General features: G+C 36.9%; 1 protein-coding gene across 1 annotated transcript; it reads right to left on the reverse strand.

Annotated features, from left to right (window-relative positions):
* Window positions 1-1,229: 1,229 nt before the first annotated feature.
* On the reverse strand, window positions 1,230-5,976 carry LOC131162650 (uncharacterized; the record flags this gene model as incomplete). Its single annotated transcript, XM_058119258.1, has 4 exons — window positions 1,230-2,505; window positions 2,828-2,916; window positions 3,040-4,320; window positions 5,365-5,976. Coding segments are annotated over 4 exons (3,258 nt in total), but the record flags the coding sequence as incomplete, so codon positions are not given.
* Between the last annotated feature and the right edge of the window lie 9,007 nt (window positions 5,977-14,983).

Below are 14,983 nucleotides of genomic sequence, written 5' to 3' on the forward strand. Positions count from 1 at the left end.
GAAATCTCCGAGTTTCGGTCGACCGAGGCTTTTTTGAACTGCACGGCTCGGTCGACCGAATAGTTGGGAATTCTCCCGAGGCGCTTCGGTCGACCGAGTTGTTGGAGTACAAAAGTGGTCGGTCGACCGGGGGGTCAAATAGTTGACTCACAGGTGGTTCGGTCGACCGAGGTCAAATGACCTGTAAGGGGTCGCTCGATCGGGACCGGGTCAAATAGTTGACCCAGACCGGTTTCGGTCGACCGGGCCAATTTGAACTGTTTGGTTTCGATCGACCGAAAGTGCACCAAGTGTGCATTTCGGTCCCGAATTGACCCAACTCAATCAATTTTAAGTGCCTAATAAACATATGTGCATATGTGTGTGTCCTAAGGCCACTTGGGGTCCAATTTTGAAGACACCGAAAAAGTCCGGTGTCGGTCGACCTTCGGTTGCCCGAAGGTACACTCTAAGGTCTTTCTATGGTTCGGTTTGAGCTTACAAAGTAAATCATTCATGTGATGTGTGTGAGCTTATTACAAACCAGTACCCTAATTATTATTACAGACAAAATTCACTTAGAGATATTACAATTGGGAATATGAAATTGTCTTCAAACTTTCACGTGCCCTTGAATGTATGTTAGTATAAACCTGCACATGAACTGGATATTTATTAAATACAATTGAGTTTGTCATTATCAAAACCAGGGTGTGACCTATAAGGTCAACATTCTCCCCCTTTTTGATGATGACAAACTCGATTGGCAAAACTATAGGGTTAGGGTTAAGCCTTGAGAAGGCTCCCCCTCACAAAATGAATCCAATTTTGCCTTTCTATCCATCTCCCCCTTTTGGCAACAGCAAAAAGGGTCATCGAAATTAAAGGAACAGGCTTGGATTAGGTACATTTACACAAGACTAATGTTGGTAGAGTGCCGTTTTGAAAAATTTCGGCAGAGTGCCGTTTGTAAATAGGACTTTCCAAAAATAAACCTGTGTAAGTGTAACCTGTTTGAGTTTATATTTCCTAACAGTTTATCCACAACTACTCAAACAGTTCAGTATAAGCCAATTATAGCAAATAAACTTTCAAAATGGCCATGAATTGGACAAATAATGCAATCATAGGCAATAGTCAATATGAACATGCAATAAGTGAACGTATGACATAAGCACTCAGTCAACAACCAACTTTCACAATATAAAGCAGCTCCCCCTAAATTTGTGCAAGTTATAGAATATATTAGATTATGAAGCTTCTCTATTATGCATTAAGCCTAACTCCCGTCTAATTTGTATAAATCTATCCTCAGGTAGTGGCTTAGTGAATATATCAACCCACTGTTCATTTGTGCATACAAACTCAAGAGCCACATCCCCTTTTTGCACATGATCACGAAGGAAATGATGTCTAATCTCAATGTGTTTAGTTCGTGAATGTGAGATAGGATTTTTAGAGATGTTGATTGCACTAGTATTATCACATTTAATCGGTATTGTTTCATAGTGCAATCCAAAATCCACAAGTTGTTGTTTCATATAAAGAGTTTGGGCACAACTTCTAGCTGCAATATATTCAGCTTCGGCTGTGGATAAGGCAACTGAGTTTTGTTTCTTGGAGAACCAAGAAACAAGAGATTGTCCTAAGTAATGGCAAGTGCCGCTAGTGCTTTTTCTATCAACCTTACTACCGGCAAAGTCAGCATCAGTGTAACTGACAATCTCAAAAGTAGTATGCTTAGGGTACCAAAGTCCTAACTCTATAGTTCCAACTAGATACCTAAGGATTCGTTTAACAGCTTTCAGATGAGATTCCTTAGGGTTAGCCTGAAATCTAGCACACATGCACACACTAAACATAATATCAGGCCTACTAGCAGTGAGGTATAGGAGACTTCCAATCATGCCACGGTATAATTTTACATCAACAGGGATCCCTTGTTCATCTTTATCAAGTTTTATGGAAGAGTTCATAGGTGTGCCAAGAATTTTACAATCTTCCATATTAAATTTCTTTAGCAAGTCCCTTATGTATTTAGATTGGCATATGAAAGTTCCATGATTAGCTTGCTTAATTTGTAGACCTAAGAAGAAACTAAGTTCACCCATCATGCTCATTTCAAACTCACTTTGCATGCATTTGGCAAACTCATTACACAACTCATCATTGGTTGCTCCAAAAATGATATCATCCACATAAATCTGAACGAGGAGCATATCATCATTTTTGGACTTGATGAAAAGTGTAGTGTCAATCTTGCCACGGGTAAACTCATTTTCTAATAGAAAACCACTAAGCCTCTCATACCAAGCTCTAGGAGCTTGTTTCAATCCATACAGGGCTTTAGACAACCGGTAAACATGATCGGGATATTTATGATTCTCAAAACCGGGTGGTTGTTCTACATATACCTCTTCATTGATGTAGCCATTTAAAAATGCGCTTTTAACATCCATTTGAAACAATTTAAAATTTTTAAAAGCGGCAAAGGCAAGTAGCATACGAATGGCTTCTAATCTAGCAATAGGAGCATATGTTTCATCAAAATCAATCCCTTCCTGTTGGTTGTATCCTTGGGCAACTAGTCTGGCTTTATTACTAGTTACTACCCCCATTTTCATCTTTCTTATTTCTATATACCCATTTAGTTCCAATGATGGTGTGCTCATTTGGCCTAGGAACTAAGGTCCACACTTTGCTTCTTTCAAATTGATTAAGTTCTTCTTGCATGGACATTAGCCAAGATTCATCTTCTATGGCTTCTTTAATATTTTTAGGTTCTTCTTGGGATAAGAAAGCGGAGTGGTTTACTATATTTCTCAATGATGATCTGGTGGCTACTCTGCGGGATGGTTCGCCTATGATTTGATCTATAGGATGACTTCTAATGTATTTCCAATCTTTAGGCAATTCTTGATTTCCATTCTCATTATCCTCAAGTAATTTTTCGTTTGCTTCTTGATTTTCACTTGCATTATTTTCAATGGACATTTTCTCTAAACATTTTCTAATATCAATATCATCTTCATCATCTTTGTTAGAGAATGGATTAGACTCATCAAATACAACATGAATGGATTCAATTACGGCTAAAGTTCTTTTATTGAAAACTCTATATGCTTTACTATTAAGTGCATAGCCTAGGAAGATGCCTTCATCAGATTTAGAGTCAAATTTTCCTAGATGCTCGTTATCTCTAAGCACAAAGCATTTACAACCAAATACATGAAAATAGGAAATATTAGGCTTATGGTTGTTCCACAATTCATAAGGAGTTTTATTAATTGATGGTCTAATCAACACCCTATTCATAACATAGCATGCGGTATTAATGGCCTCGGCCCAAAAATATTTAGGTAAGTTATGCTCATTCAACATAGTTCTTCCCATTTCTTGTAGTGACCTATTCTTTCTTTCAACTACACCATTTTGTTGAGGTGTCCTAGGTGCAGAAAAATTATGAGATATACCTTCTAAGTCACAATATTTTTCTATGCTTTCATTTTTGAATTCCGTGCCTCTATCACTTCTTATGTGAGTGATTTTATATCCTTTTTCATTCTGAATTCTCCTGCAAAGTTTGGTGAAATGTTCACATGATTCATTTTTATGTGCAAGAAATAACACCCATGTGAATCTAGAAAAATCGTCCACAATTACAAAAGCATAAGATTTTCCACCAAGACTTTGCACACAATTAGGCCCAAATAAATCTAGGTGAAGCAACTCCAATGGTCTAGTAGTAGATATGAATTTCTTTTTCTTAAAACTAGATTTTGTTTGCTTACCCATTTGAAATGCATCACAAATTTTGTCCTTTACAAAAGACATTTTAGGCAAACCTTTAACCAATTCTTTTCTAACAAGTTTAGACAACAAGTCCATGCTAGCATGCCCCAAACGCCTATGCCACAACCAACTAGCTTCATTTATAGCAGAAAAACATGTTACTTGTTGCGAAGCTAAATTATCAAGAGATGTAGTGTAAACATTTTCATGTCTCTCAGCAGTAAAGAGTACTTTGTGGTCTGTTTTATTTTCTACTATGCATTTGTCATTCTCAAATGATACTTTATATCCTATATCACACAATTGACTTATGCTAAGTAGATTATGTTTCAATCCATCAACCAACAGAACATTATCGATAGTAGGAGAGGAATCCTTACCAACCTTACCTACCCCGACGATGCGTCCTTTGGCATTGTCACCAAATGTCACGTAGCCTCCATCCTTGGGAACAATTGAAGTGAATTTTCCCTTGTCACCGGTCATGTGTCGTGAGCACCCACTGTCTAAGTACCACCGGTCCTTGGATGGGGATGATTTTAGACATACCTGCAAAATAAGCTAAGTGACTGATGCTGGTCCCCAAATTTTATTGGGTCCATGGGGGTTAGTAGCAGGGTCTCCTTTAACTACCCATACCTTTCTGATTTTAGCATGCTTATTCCTAAGTGGACAATCAAATTGAATGTGACCAATCTGTTTGCATTTAAAACATTTCAGTCTACACTTAGGTTCTTTAGGAGGGATATGAGATTTTGATTCTCGTGTAAAATGTCCTAAGTAAAGATTAGGTCGTCTAATATTTTCAATGCCATTAAAACCAAGACCCTCTTTACTTAAAGAATTTCTTTGGGCACCAAGTAGTTTTTCAAAATTTTCTTTGCCCTTTGTGAATTTAAAAATGATTGTGGAGCTATCATCCACTTTCCTCTCAAGCTCAACAATAGTAGTATCCTTTTCTTTTAAAATAGATGCATGAGAGGTTTTTGCCATATTAAACAATTTAGACCAATTGTCACATTTCTTTTTCAAATTTTCATTCTCTTTGGTCATTTTGCCCAATAATTTTGAAACACGGATATATTCAAATTGCAATTGTCTAAATGTAGGCATGCTGTCAGAATCACAATCATCAGATGAACAATAAGAAGATGAAGAACTAGAAGACGATACCTCATCCCCGTGTGCCATTAAGCACCAGTTAGCGACCTCCGTGTCACTATGATCCGAGTCTGAGTTGCTGCTGCTGAATTGATCCCATGAAGTCCCAGCCTTCATGGCTCTTTTATTTTTCTTAGCCTCCTTTTTCAGAAGTGGGCAGTCGGGTTTGATGTGCCCCATTTTGTTGCAGTTGTAGCATGTAGGAGCATTTGATTTTTCCTTTCTTTTGCTGGACTCTCCCTTCTCATTAGTGGAGTCTCTATATTTTTTAAATGGCTTTCTGTTCTTCCTGAAGAATCTACTAAACTTTTTAGTTAGCATAGCCATTTCCTCATCAGTGTCAGACTCACTATACTCACTAAAAGTGTCGTTAGATGCTTTTAGTGCAGTCACCTTCTTAGCCCTGTTATGCTCATTGAGTCTTTCATTTATGGACAGTTCATAAGTGATTAAGGAACCTATCAATTCGTCTAAGCTCATGGCCTTAAGGTCTCTACCCTCAGCAATGGCCGTAGCCTTAGCTTCCCAAACAGGAGGCAAGCCTCTAAGGATCTTACTAATCATTTCATATGTGGGATATGTCTTTCCTAATGCATGCAGTGAGTTTATGATGTGTGTGAATCTAGTGTACATGCTCTGAATGGACTCACCTACATTCATCCTAAAGGCCTCATACTCACTGGTCAACATATCTATCCTACTGTCTTTCACATCTCTAGTACCCTCATATGTGACCTCTAATTTATCCCATATTTCTTTTGCAGTTGAACATGCCATAATCCTGTTAAATTCATTCACATCAAGACTACAATATAAAATATTCATAGCAGTGGCATTAAGACTAACGGCTTTCATATCATCATCATCATATTCATCCTCAGTCTTAGGAACCCTAGCTGCACCCTCAATTCTCATAGGGACATAGTTTCCCTTAGAGACAATCCTCCACACCTTCCAATCAGTATTCTGAAGGTAGATGCGCATCCTCTGTTTCCAGAAGGTGTAATTAACACCGCTAAAAACAGGAGGTCGTGTGGAAGATGGTCCCTCAGGGAAAGGGGTCACGGAGCTATGAGCCATATGTGAACTTTGTGCAAAATAACAATCAGTCTATGCAACCTCGCTCTGATACCAATTGTTAGCTTTACCGTGATCCCAAGAGGGGGGGTGAATTGGTATTTTTAAATTTTACCTTCTAAGTATTCCTCCTAGCAGCAGTATGTTCACAAGCCTAGGGTCAATCTAGTGCAAATGATGTAAATGTGCCAGAGATCAGATGAAGCAGTTTAAACAATCACACAAGTATCAGAAAGCAGTAAAGAGAAGATGACACGCGGATATGTTATCGAGGTTCGGCCAACCGCCTACGTCCCCGCCTTGGCTAACCAGCACAAGGATTATCACAATACCTTGCTCACTTAAACGGGTGGAGCGTCACCTATACAAACCAGGTCAAATTACCACAGGGCTGACCTCAACCTTAACCAGGTCAATTAGCGGGGCTGACCTCAACCTTTACACCAATCCTTACCGGGCTGGATTACCGCCCCCTCATGCCATGCCTGGAATCTCTCAGATATACAATCAAAGGTACAATACACTTGTACTTTCAAGTAAAGCAGATATGTACCACAAATGCGCACAAACACAAACACCACAAGTGATTTAAAATGTAAGCTCTGTGTGGTCTAAATATGTCAATCTCTCAACTATGTTTTCTATCAGTGTAACACGTACGTGAGAGTGTCAATAATAATCTGTGCACTTCAAAATATTCAGTCAAGAGTGTTCACTCAGAATACCAAGCAAGCCTCAATATTATCAATCAATAGAATGCGTATGTGCTTGTATTGCAAAGTAGATAATCTTTGTTTTCGGTAAATGATATATATTTATAAAACTTGTACAAACAATACCACAAAGACTTATATATATCACACACACACGAATATCCTTTCCCAAATATATCAATATGAATACCACAAGATATTCAAATATGTTTGAAAGTATTTTTGCAATCTCCAAACAAAAATGAACTTCCTAAGATATTGCACTAGAGTGCAATACTTGGGATGTCACAAAGAGTCTTTCTTAGGGCAGGCTTATTGGCAAAGCCTCCTAGGAAAACTTAGGTTATGCTCTCAAAAATCGATTCAAATACACAGCAATTTGAAGAGCTAACCAAAAATAAAAGACTCAATACACTTACAAATGATTTGGATAGATGAAGAGTGTAAGCTTGAGTAGGTTTTCAAAGTAATGTAAGTAGTAGGAGGCAAATATGAGTATTTGGCTTGAGAGAAAATTTTTCTTAATTTATTTGCTAATCCGTGCTTAATCCACCAAATGAAGGAGTATATATAGACATACCAAGAATTTTGACCGTTGGGGACTTATTAGGAATTTTCAGAAAAGATTAATGACACTTAAGAAAATTTAACCCTGTTAAAAAAAATTTAATCGCGGTAAAAAAATCAGGGCAACCCGAGAGGTCCGGTCGACCAAAAGTAGCTCGGTCGACCGGGACTCAAGTAGCTCGGTCGACCGAGGGCATTTTGAACTAAGGGGTCGGTCGACCGGGTAAGGGCGATTTTTGAAATCTCCGAGTTTCGGTCGACCGAGGCCTTTTTGAACTGCACGGCTCGGTCGACCGAATAGTTGGGAATTCTCCCGAGGTGCTTCGGTCGACCGAGTTGTTGGAGTACAAAAGTGGTCGGTCGACTGGGGGGTCAAATAGTTGACTCACAGGTGGTTCGGTCGACCGAGGTCAAATGACCTGTAAGGGGTCGGTCGACCGGGACCGGGTCAAATAGTTGACCCAGACCGGTTTCGGTCGACCGGGCCAATTTGAACTGTTTGGCTCGGTCGACCGAAAGTGCACCAAGTGTGCATTTCGGTCCCGAATTGACCCAACTCAATCAATTTTAAGTGCCTAATAAACATATGTGCATATGTGTGTGTCCTAAATCCACTTGGGGTCCAATTTTGAAGACACCGAAAAAGTCCGGTGTCGGTCGACCTTCGGTTGCCCGAAGGTACACTCTAAGGTCTTTCTATGGTTCGGTTTGAGCTTACAAAGTAAATCATTCATGTGATGTGTGTGAGCTTATTACAAACCAGTACCCTAATTACTATTACAGACAGCCTAATTACTATTACAGACAAAATTCACTTAGAGATATTACAATTGGGAATATGAAATTGTCTTCAAGCTTTCACGTGCCCTTGAATGTATGTTAGTATAAACCTGCACATGAACTGGATATTTATTAAATACAATTGAGTTTGTCATTATCAAAACCAGGGTGTGACCTATAAGGTCAACATATACCAATTAAGTGTGACAACACGAGTGCGATAAACGTATCTAAAAATCCTATTTCACACTCAAGAACTAAGCACATTGACATAAGACATCATTTTTTAAAAGATCATGTTCAAAAAGAAGATATAACTCTTGAATTCATCAATACAAATGATCGATGGGCTGATATCTTCACTAAACCTCTTTCAGAAGACAGATTCATAAGAATTAGAAGAGATCTTGGTCTATTACATAGTAGAGAAATTGTCTAAAGAATCAAAATTTCATAAAAGATCAACAGTCACCCAACTGACCAAAGACCTAGCCGACTGACTAAACAAATACATGAGAAGAGTGTTACAGTCAGCAGCCTGACCCAAGACCCAGCCAACTAGTTGAGCTATTTTTTCTGAAATAGGGACCAGTCAGCTAACTGACCCTGAAGTTAGCTGATTGACTGACAGAAAAACCTTAAACTTGTTTATAAAAACTTGTGTCATTTTAGTGTTCATTGAACTAACCTAGCATTTATTCTCACCTGTGCTCCCTTCTCTCCCTTTCCTCAATTCCTCCTAATCCAAAAATCCAACAAATCTTGTCTTCCATTTCCAAAATCTAACATTGCCTTAGAAAATCCAACATCGGTTTTCCATAGAAAAGTTCCAAAATGCCAAGAATCAAGTCTGTAGGAAGTAAGAAACCCTCCACCTCATCTCAATTTGTGGAAGATTCTTCGATCGAGTAATGGCTTGTAGCCCCACACACCAAGAGCTTTTATCGATATCATCTAAGCACGACAAATCCAATCCTAGGTAAAATCCTTGATGCTTTATTTTTCATATCTGAATTCCCACATATAATTTCCTTATTTGAGGCCCTAGGATGGAAAATTTTCATTCTCTATCAAGCCAATGGACACTTCCTAAACTTGTTAAAATTTTCTATGCAAATCTTGTTAAGTAAGAAAATGGACTTTCTACCAAGGTGATGGGAAAATCCATCTCTCACTTCCGAATTCCTTGCAAAAATCTTTATAATCACCAAATGAGATTTTGAATGTCCTTCTTTTAGTACTTATTGGATTTTAGAACATGGCTTCACTCCAAAAGAATTCCTTCCCTTGATATTGGACACAAAGCCTATTTCTTTTGACAATCCACCGCTCCGCAAACATTTGAATCTTCAAGCTCAAATTTTACAAAAAATCATCACATATAATATACTTCGTCAAGCTAGATCACACATGTATATCTGCAATGCACAATGCTTTGTCCTCTGGTGCTTGCTGAAGAGCAAGAAACTAGACTTACCAAGTCTTATGCTTCAATGGATGATATCTCAGGTGGAAGCATGACGAGTCACCCTTCCCTATGGAGGAGTTTTAAACCAACCTTTTGCAAAACTCCAAGTATCCTCACCTTTTGATTTCTTTGTGAAACACACCCATTATGACATTTTCGATTTCATAACTCTCAAATTAATGGGTTATGAGAAGTTTGAGGATGGTTAGATTTTAAAGGGAAGTGGAAGTCAAGTACAACAACCCCTTGTTACTACTACTCCCGCATGGTTTAATCCGTTCTATCAAAATTTCAACACTCTCAGTCAAACCATGAAAACTGGGCTTCAATCCTTCCAAACCAACTTTTCTTCCCTTCAAGACAAGTACTCCTCACTTGATGAACTTTTGAGCCAAATTGAGAAACATTTAGCCAGTTCCTCTCATACTGCCGATCCTATGGATATCAGTTTAGCTCCTGCCAGTGATGATGGGAGTAATGACAAGGACTCCACGGAAGGAAGTGAGGATGATGATAAGGAAAAAATTGAAGAAAAGCAATACTCAAAAGAAGAAGAATGAAATAAAGAGAAAGAAGAAAGGAATGAAGAAGAAGTAGATGATCATCCTACTGATCAAAGCTGATGTTTTTACTATTCTTGAACTTAAAAACCTGAATCTTGTAACTTTTTTACTGTAATTTGGTAAGACAAAACACTTCGTTTGGTTGCTCTACTTAATATGACTTGAGTCTTTCCCCTTGTTTTGAATGATGTCCAACGGGGGAAAATGTAACATCCTCAAATTTCTTACCATATTTTTTTAATGTATGTATATATATATATATATATATATATATATATATATGTGTGTGTGTGTGTGTGTGTGTGTGTGTGTGTTAACTGTTCTGATACCCTTTTCTATGGAACTTGAGCCTCGGAAGGCAGCGGGGTGAATCTGAGTATAAAATCATACCTATGTAGCAAAAATGTAATAAATACATCTATACACATCATACAATACTAGAAATCGGTATTTCTATACTATAACTTTACAATACATCTATCTCCAAAATAGCTATCCCAAAATACAAAATCTTACACAAACTTACCCTCTAAACCATGGTAATCAATATACTCTTTATCCACGAGTATGATCTACTCGCCCAGCTGGCTCACCTAAAAAATGTTAAAGTCATAGGGTGAGTCGATGCTCAATAAGTGGAAATAAGCTATTACTAGTGTGTGACAACTAAGTTAAGAATACTTTTTAAATAACAAACGAACTGTAATACAATAATAAATCTGTAAAGCATATATTTTCTTTTCACAATTTAAAATACAACTGTATCATCTGTGTTTTTATACTTTTCATACTGCTAATATCATACTATACTCACCATATACTGAAAAGTTGTATACATATACATAACTTTGTTTTATCCCTAGAACTCTGTATGTCATGATTTGACCCCTCATGATAGGGTTTTGCGGCCCGTAGGCGGGACTTAATCTGGTCGGCCCTCCAGGCAAGTCAATATACTCTACACTACCTTAGCCCAACCAAACTGCATCCACTTCTAAGCTCGAGACTAACTGCTATCTCGTCAAACCGGCTCCCTCCACCCAATGAACTGGGGAGCTGCATACTCTCTGAGCACGGTCAATGGTACCCACATACTATCTGAGATATGTGGTTGCACTTTATCTGTATATAGCAGTGGTACAGTGCTCTATATTCTTTATCTGTATCTGCTAGTATTCTTTCCTCAGGGATCTGATACTATATATATACACATATATACTCTTTTACTATTTTCATTATGTTTCCAAAATTACCATAACGCTATCTTTCTGTACTATAAATGCTGTAATCTACGTATACTGTATCTGTAGCATCTTGATGCTATCTCTATATATCTGTCTGTATACTCTGTCTATATATTTTTTCTATATACTCTCTATGTTATGGTAATAAGGAACATGGCATACTATAAACATTGTATATATTGTTCTGTATAAAGTTGTTATATATATTGATGAGTAAAATTGTATACATATATATATGTGTATATATATATATATATATATATATATCAATTTTATGAAACTATTGGAATAAAAGTTGTATATGCATGCATATCATTTTGTATAATCTCTGTGAATATATAACTATATCTATATGTTCTGTATAACTCCATATACTGGAAAAACTATATAAATTGTATATACTATCTACATCTTTGTATTCAGTATAGTATGATACACTGTAAGAACTGCATAAGTTCTTCATCACATAAATATCCACTCAGGCCACACAAGCATTTAAAACTCATATTCTGTAATACTAGGTAATAAGCTGGTATATACATATGTGTAAAATCTCTGTTGACATTATAACAATTCCTAGCATAACATATTTCCCTTACCTTAACTCTGAAAAGCCCCTACTAAATTCTAGCCCTATACCCGTAGAGTTCCTAACTCAACATCCTGAAAACAATATACCCCAGAACAAAACATCAGTATTTTCTTACCTACAACATTTCGTATAACTATGAGAAAAACATAATCTGAATAAAATGTCTTACCTTAAATTTGGGATGATTTTCAAATCGACTTCCCCCACGATTAGCTCCGGCAGACTTGCAGAGAACTTTTCTAGAAGCGTTGTGGTGGCCTCAGATATTCAATCCCACGAGAAACAGAGCCGGAATCGAAGAGAGAAGGGGTGGAAGACGTATTTAGAGAGAGAGAGAGATAGGCATTTCTTGCGCCAATTCTCATAAAAAATTAGGGTTTTGGCAATTTATAGCCTTGGGTTCACCGACGAGACACGTCATCTCATCGACGAGTCTTTAAGGAATTTTTTCAATAAACTTCCTCCCTTGTCGATGAATTTCAGGCTACCCCAAAACCTCTCTCAGTATTTTCTGGTCGACGAAGCTCGCCCTCGTCGACGAGGTCCTATTGTACCCTTATCAACGAATCCTATGTATTCATCGACTGCCTCCTTCTGTTACTATTTCCATTTTTCTCCCTCTTTATTATTTAAATATCATTATTTTTCGAGTCGTTACAGAGAAATTGAGAAAAGAAAATATGTCATGTTAAGTAGTTAAGTATGTATTTAGAAAGATGTCATGAGATGAAATAGAATGTTAAGTATGTATTTAGAATATTGAAATGCTATCTTAAATATGTTTGAGCTTATGATGAGTGATGTTGAGTACATTATTTGCATATTGAATATCTTTGACTTTGACTTTGAGCAAATTGACTATACGTATTTGATGTCACATGCTTAAAATATTGAAAGAATGCTTATAGTAAGGATTAGCTTTTTCAAAGAAGCATTCATCTTTGCTCCTCGTTTGTCATCATCAAAAAGGGGGAGATTATTGGCCTAACTAGGCTTTTCAATCTTATTTTTATGATAACAAATGAAGGATATTTTAACATGCGTTGTTGAGTGACTTTATTTTAGGATTAAGTAAAACTACACTCATGTTTGTCATGGAAGCAAGTTGGAAATCAAAGCAAATCAAGTGAAAGTTACTCAGAGTATTGAAGCAATAGAAGACAAATGAAAAGCTTAAAGGCTGAGTGGGACTTGAAGTCAAGCTAAATCTCAAGTGACTTGAAGAATTAGTGCTCAATGAGTTTTGTAAGTACTTCAATTCAATACTATTTAGAAATATAAAGCCCTTTAGGATGCAAAGACTTAGAGACTAGTTCTTTAAAAAAATATCCTTGAAAATGATTTTGAAAAGTTATAATTGAGTCTTTCAAAATTGCTGTTTGATCAAAAGCTTTGGTTCTAATTTGCAACTAAGTTTTCTCTATCTATAAGAAAGAACCTTTGGTGACATCTAAATCTTGAGTTTCATATTTTCTATTTAGAATTTGCTTTGAAGTATATTAAGTTCTCTAACTTGTACAAATTTGCTCTATTTTGAGAGTGTTCTTGTACGTAGATTCTTATTTCCATTTAAAAGTTCTTTGACGATTCAAGATTGATTTGGATCGTTGGACCAAGCGTGGGCTGTTGCTTGGAGAGGTTTCTCTTCCTGAAAAAATAGGTTATTTGTAATGGTTTTGTTCCACCCAAAATGGAACAGGTATAGTGGAATCTTTAGGTGGTTAGCCTAAGGCGAGGACATAGGTTAAGGACAAGCCGAACCTTGTAAAAACACCAGTGCCACTCTCTTTCCCTTATTCTCTTTAAATTCCAGCAAAAATATAAAATTGTGTGGATGTTGTAATTCTCTCAATCATAAAAAAAACATGTATTGGAAATTAAATAAACCAAAGCTTAATTTGTTATTGGGCTTTCAAAAACTGAAAAGGAGTACGTTGGTTAATCAATACTTTGCGGAAACCGTAAGGGAGTATGTTGATTGGTTAACCACCCAAAACCTATTAACTGAAGGTTTATTTGAATTTTGATTTTAGAAAGAGTGATTGGATGTTATTTTGATTATCAATTGAAAGGTTGATTACATTATCTACAAGGCTTACATATTCATATGCACAGGGCTGCAAACAATCAAGCTGAATATTGCCAAAAGAATTGCAAAGCATATATTGATTGGTTACTTATACAGTGGTTGATTGGTTTGAGTAGTTGATTGATTGTTTATTTGTGATGTGGTTGTAGATTGAATAAAATACTTAAGCCGCTGTGTGATTGTTTAAATAAGTCAATAAATCTTTGAAAGAATTATAAAAGGTTAAGATTTCATAAAAGGATTTAAAAGAAATTTTAATAACACAATTCACCCCCCTCTTTGGCCTACACCTTAGTTTTCAAAACTACATTGAGGTTATCATATCTTATCATACTGCATGGTGTTGATTATATTGGTACAAATATGCTTGTCTAAGAAGCATATATTTTGTGCACATCTTGTATTATGATTTGGTTGTATTCCAGGCTTGGCCTAAGGGGGTGTTAATCCAACTCAGAAGGATTGGTTGCAAAGGTTGAGGTTAGCCTAGTTTTAATTTGACCTAATTGTATTTCGGTGCCGCTCCATCCGTGAAGTGAGACTTAGTGGAATCCTTATGCTTGTGAGCCAAGGCGAGGATGTAGGTACATTTGCCGAACCTCGATAACACATATGGTGTCCTACTTGCTTTACTGTGCATGCTTGAGTAATTTACTTGTGAAATTTAAATTCAACTACATTTATTGATTCATCTTATTATCTACCTTAGATTGACCCCTTGGATTGTGCAATACCTGCTGGATATTTGACCTAAGAGGGAAAAATTTTAAAATACCAATTCACCCTCTCTTGGGATTACAGTAAAGCTAACAAGCACATCTTTCCTTCTTACCTTGTCCTCTACATGGATTCGAGTTATCAATATCTCAAGAGACATATCCTTCTACTTGTGACACATGTGCTTTTGGAATTCTCTCTAAGATGGAGGTAAGTTGTTAATCATTCCATCCACAACAAG

Source organism: Malania oleifera, chromosome 8, assembly GCF_029873635.1.
Source record: "Malania oleifera isolate guangnan ecotype guangnan chromosome 8, ASM2987363v1, whole genome shotgun sequence".
Taxonomy (NCBI): Eukaryota; Viridiplantae; Streptophyta; class Magnoliopsida; order Santalales; family Ximeniaceae; genus Malania; species Malania oleifera.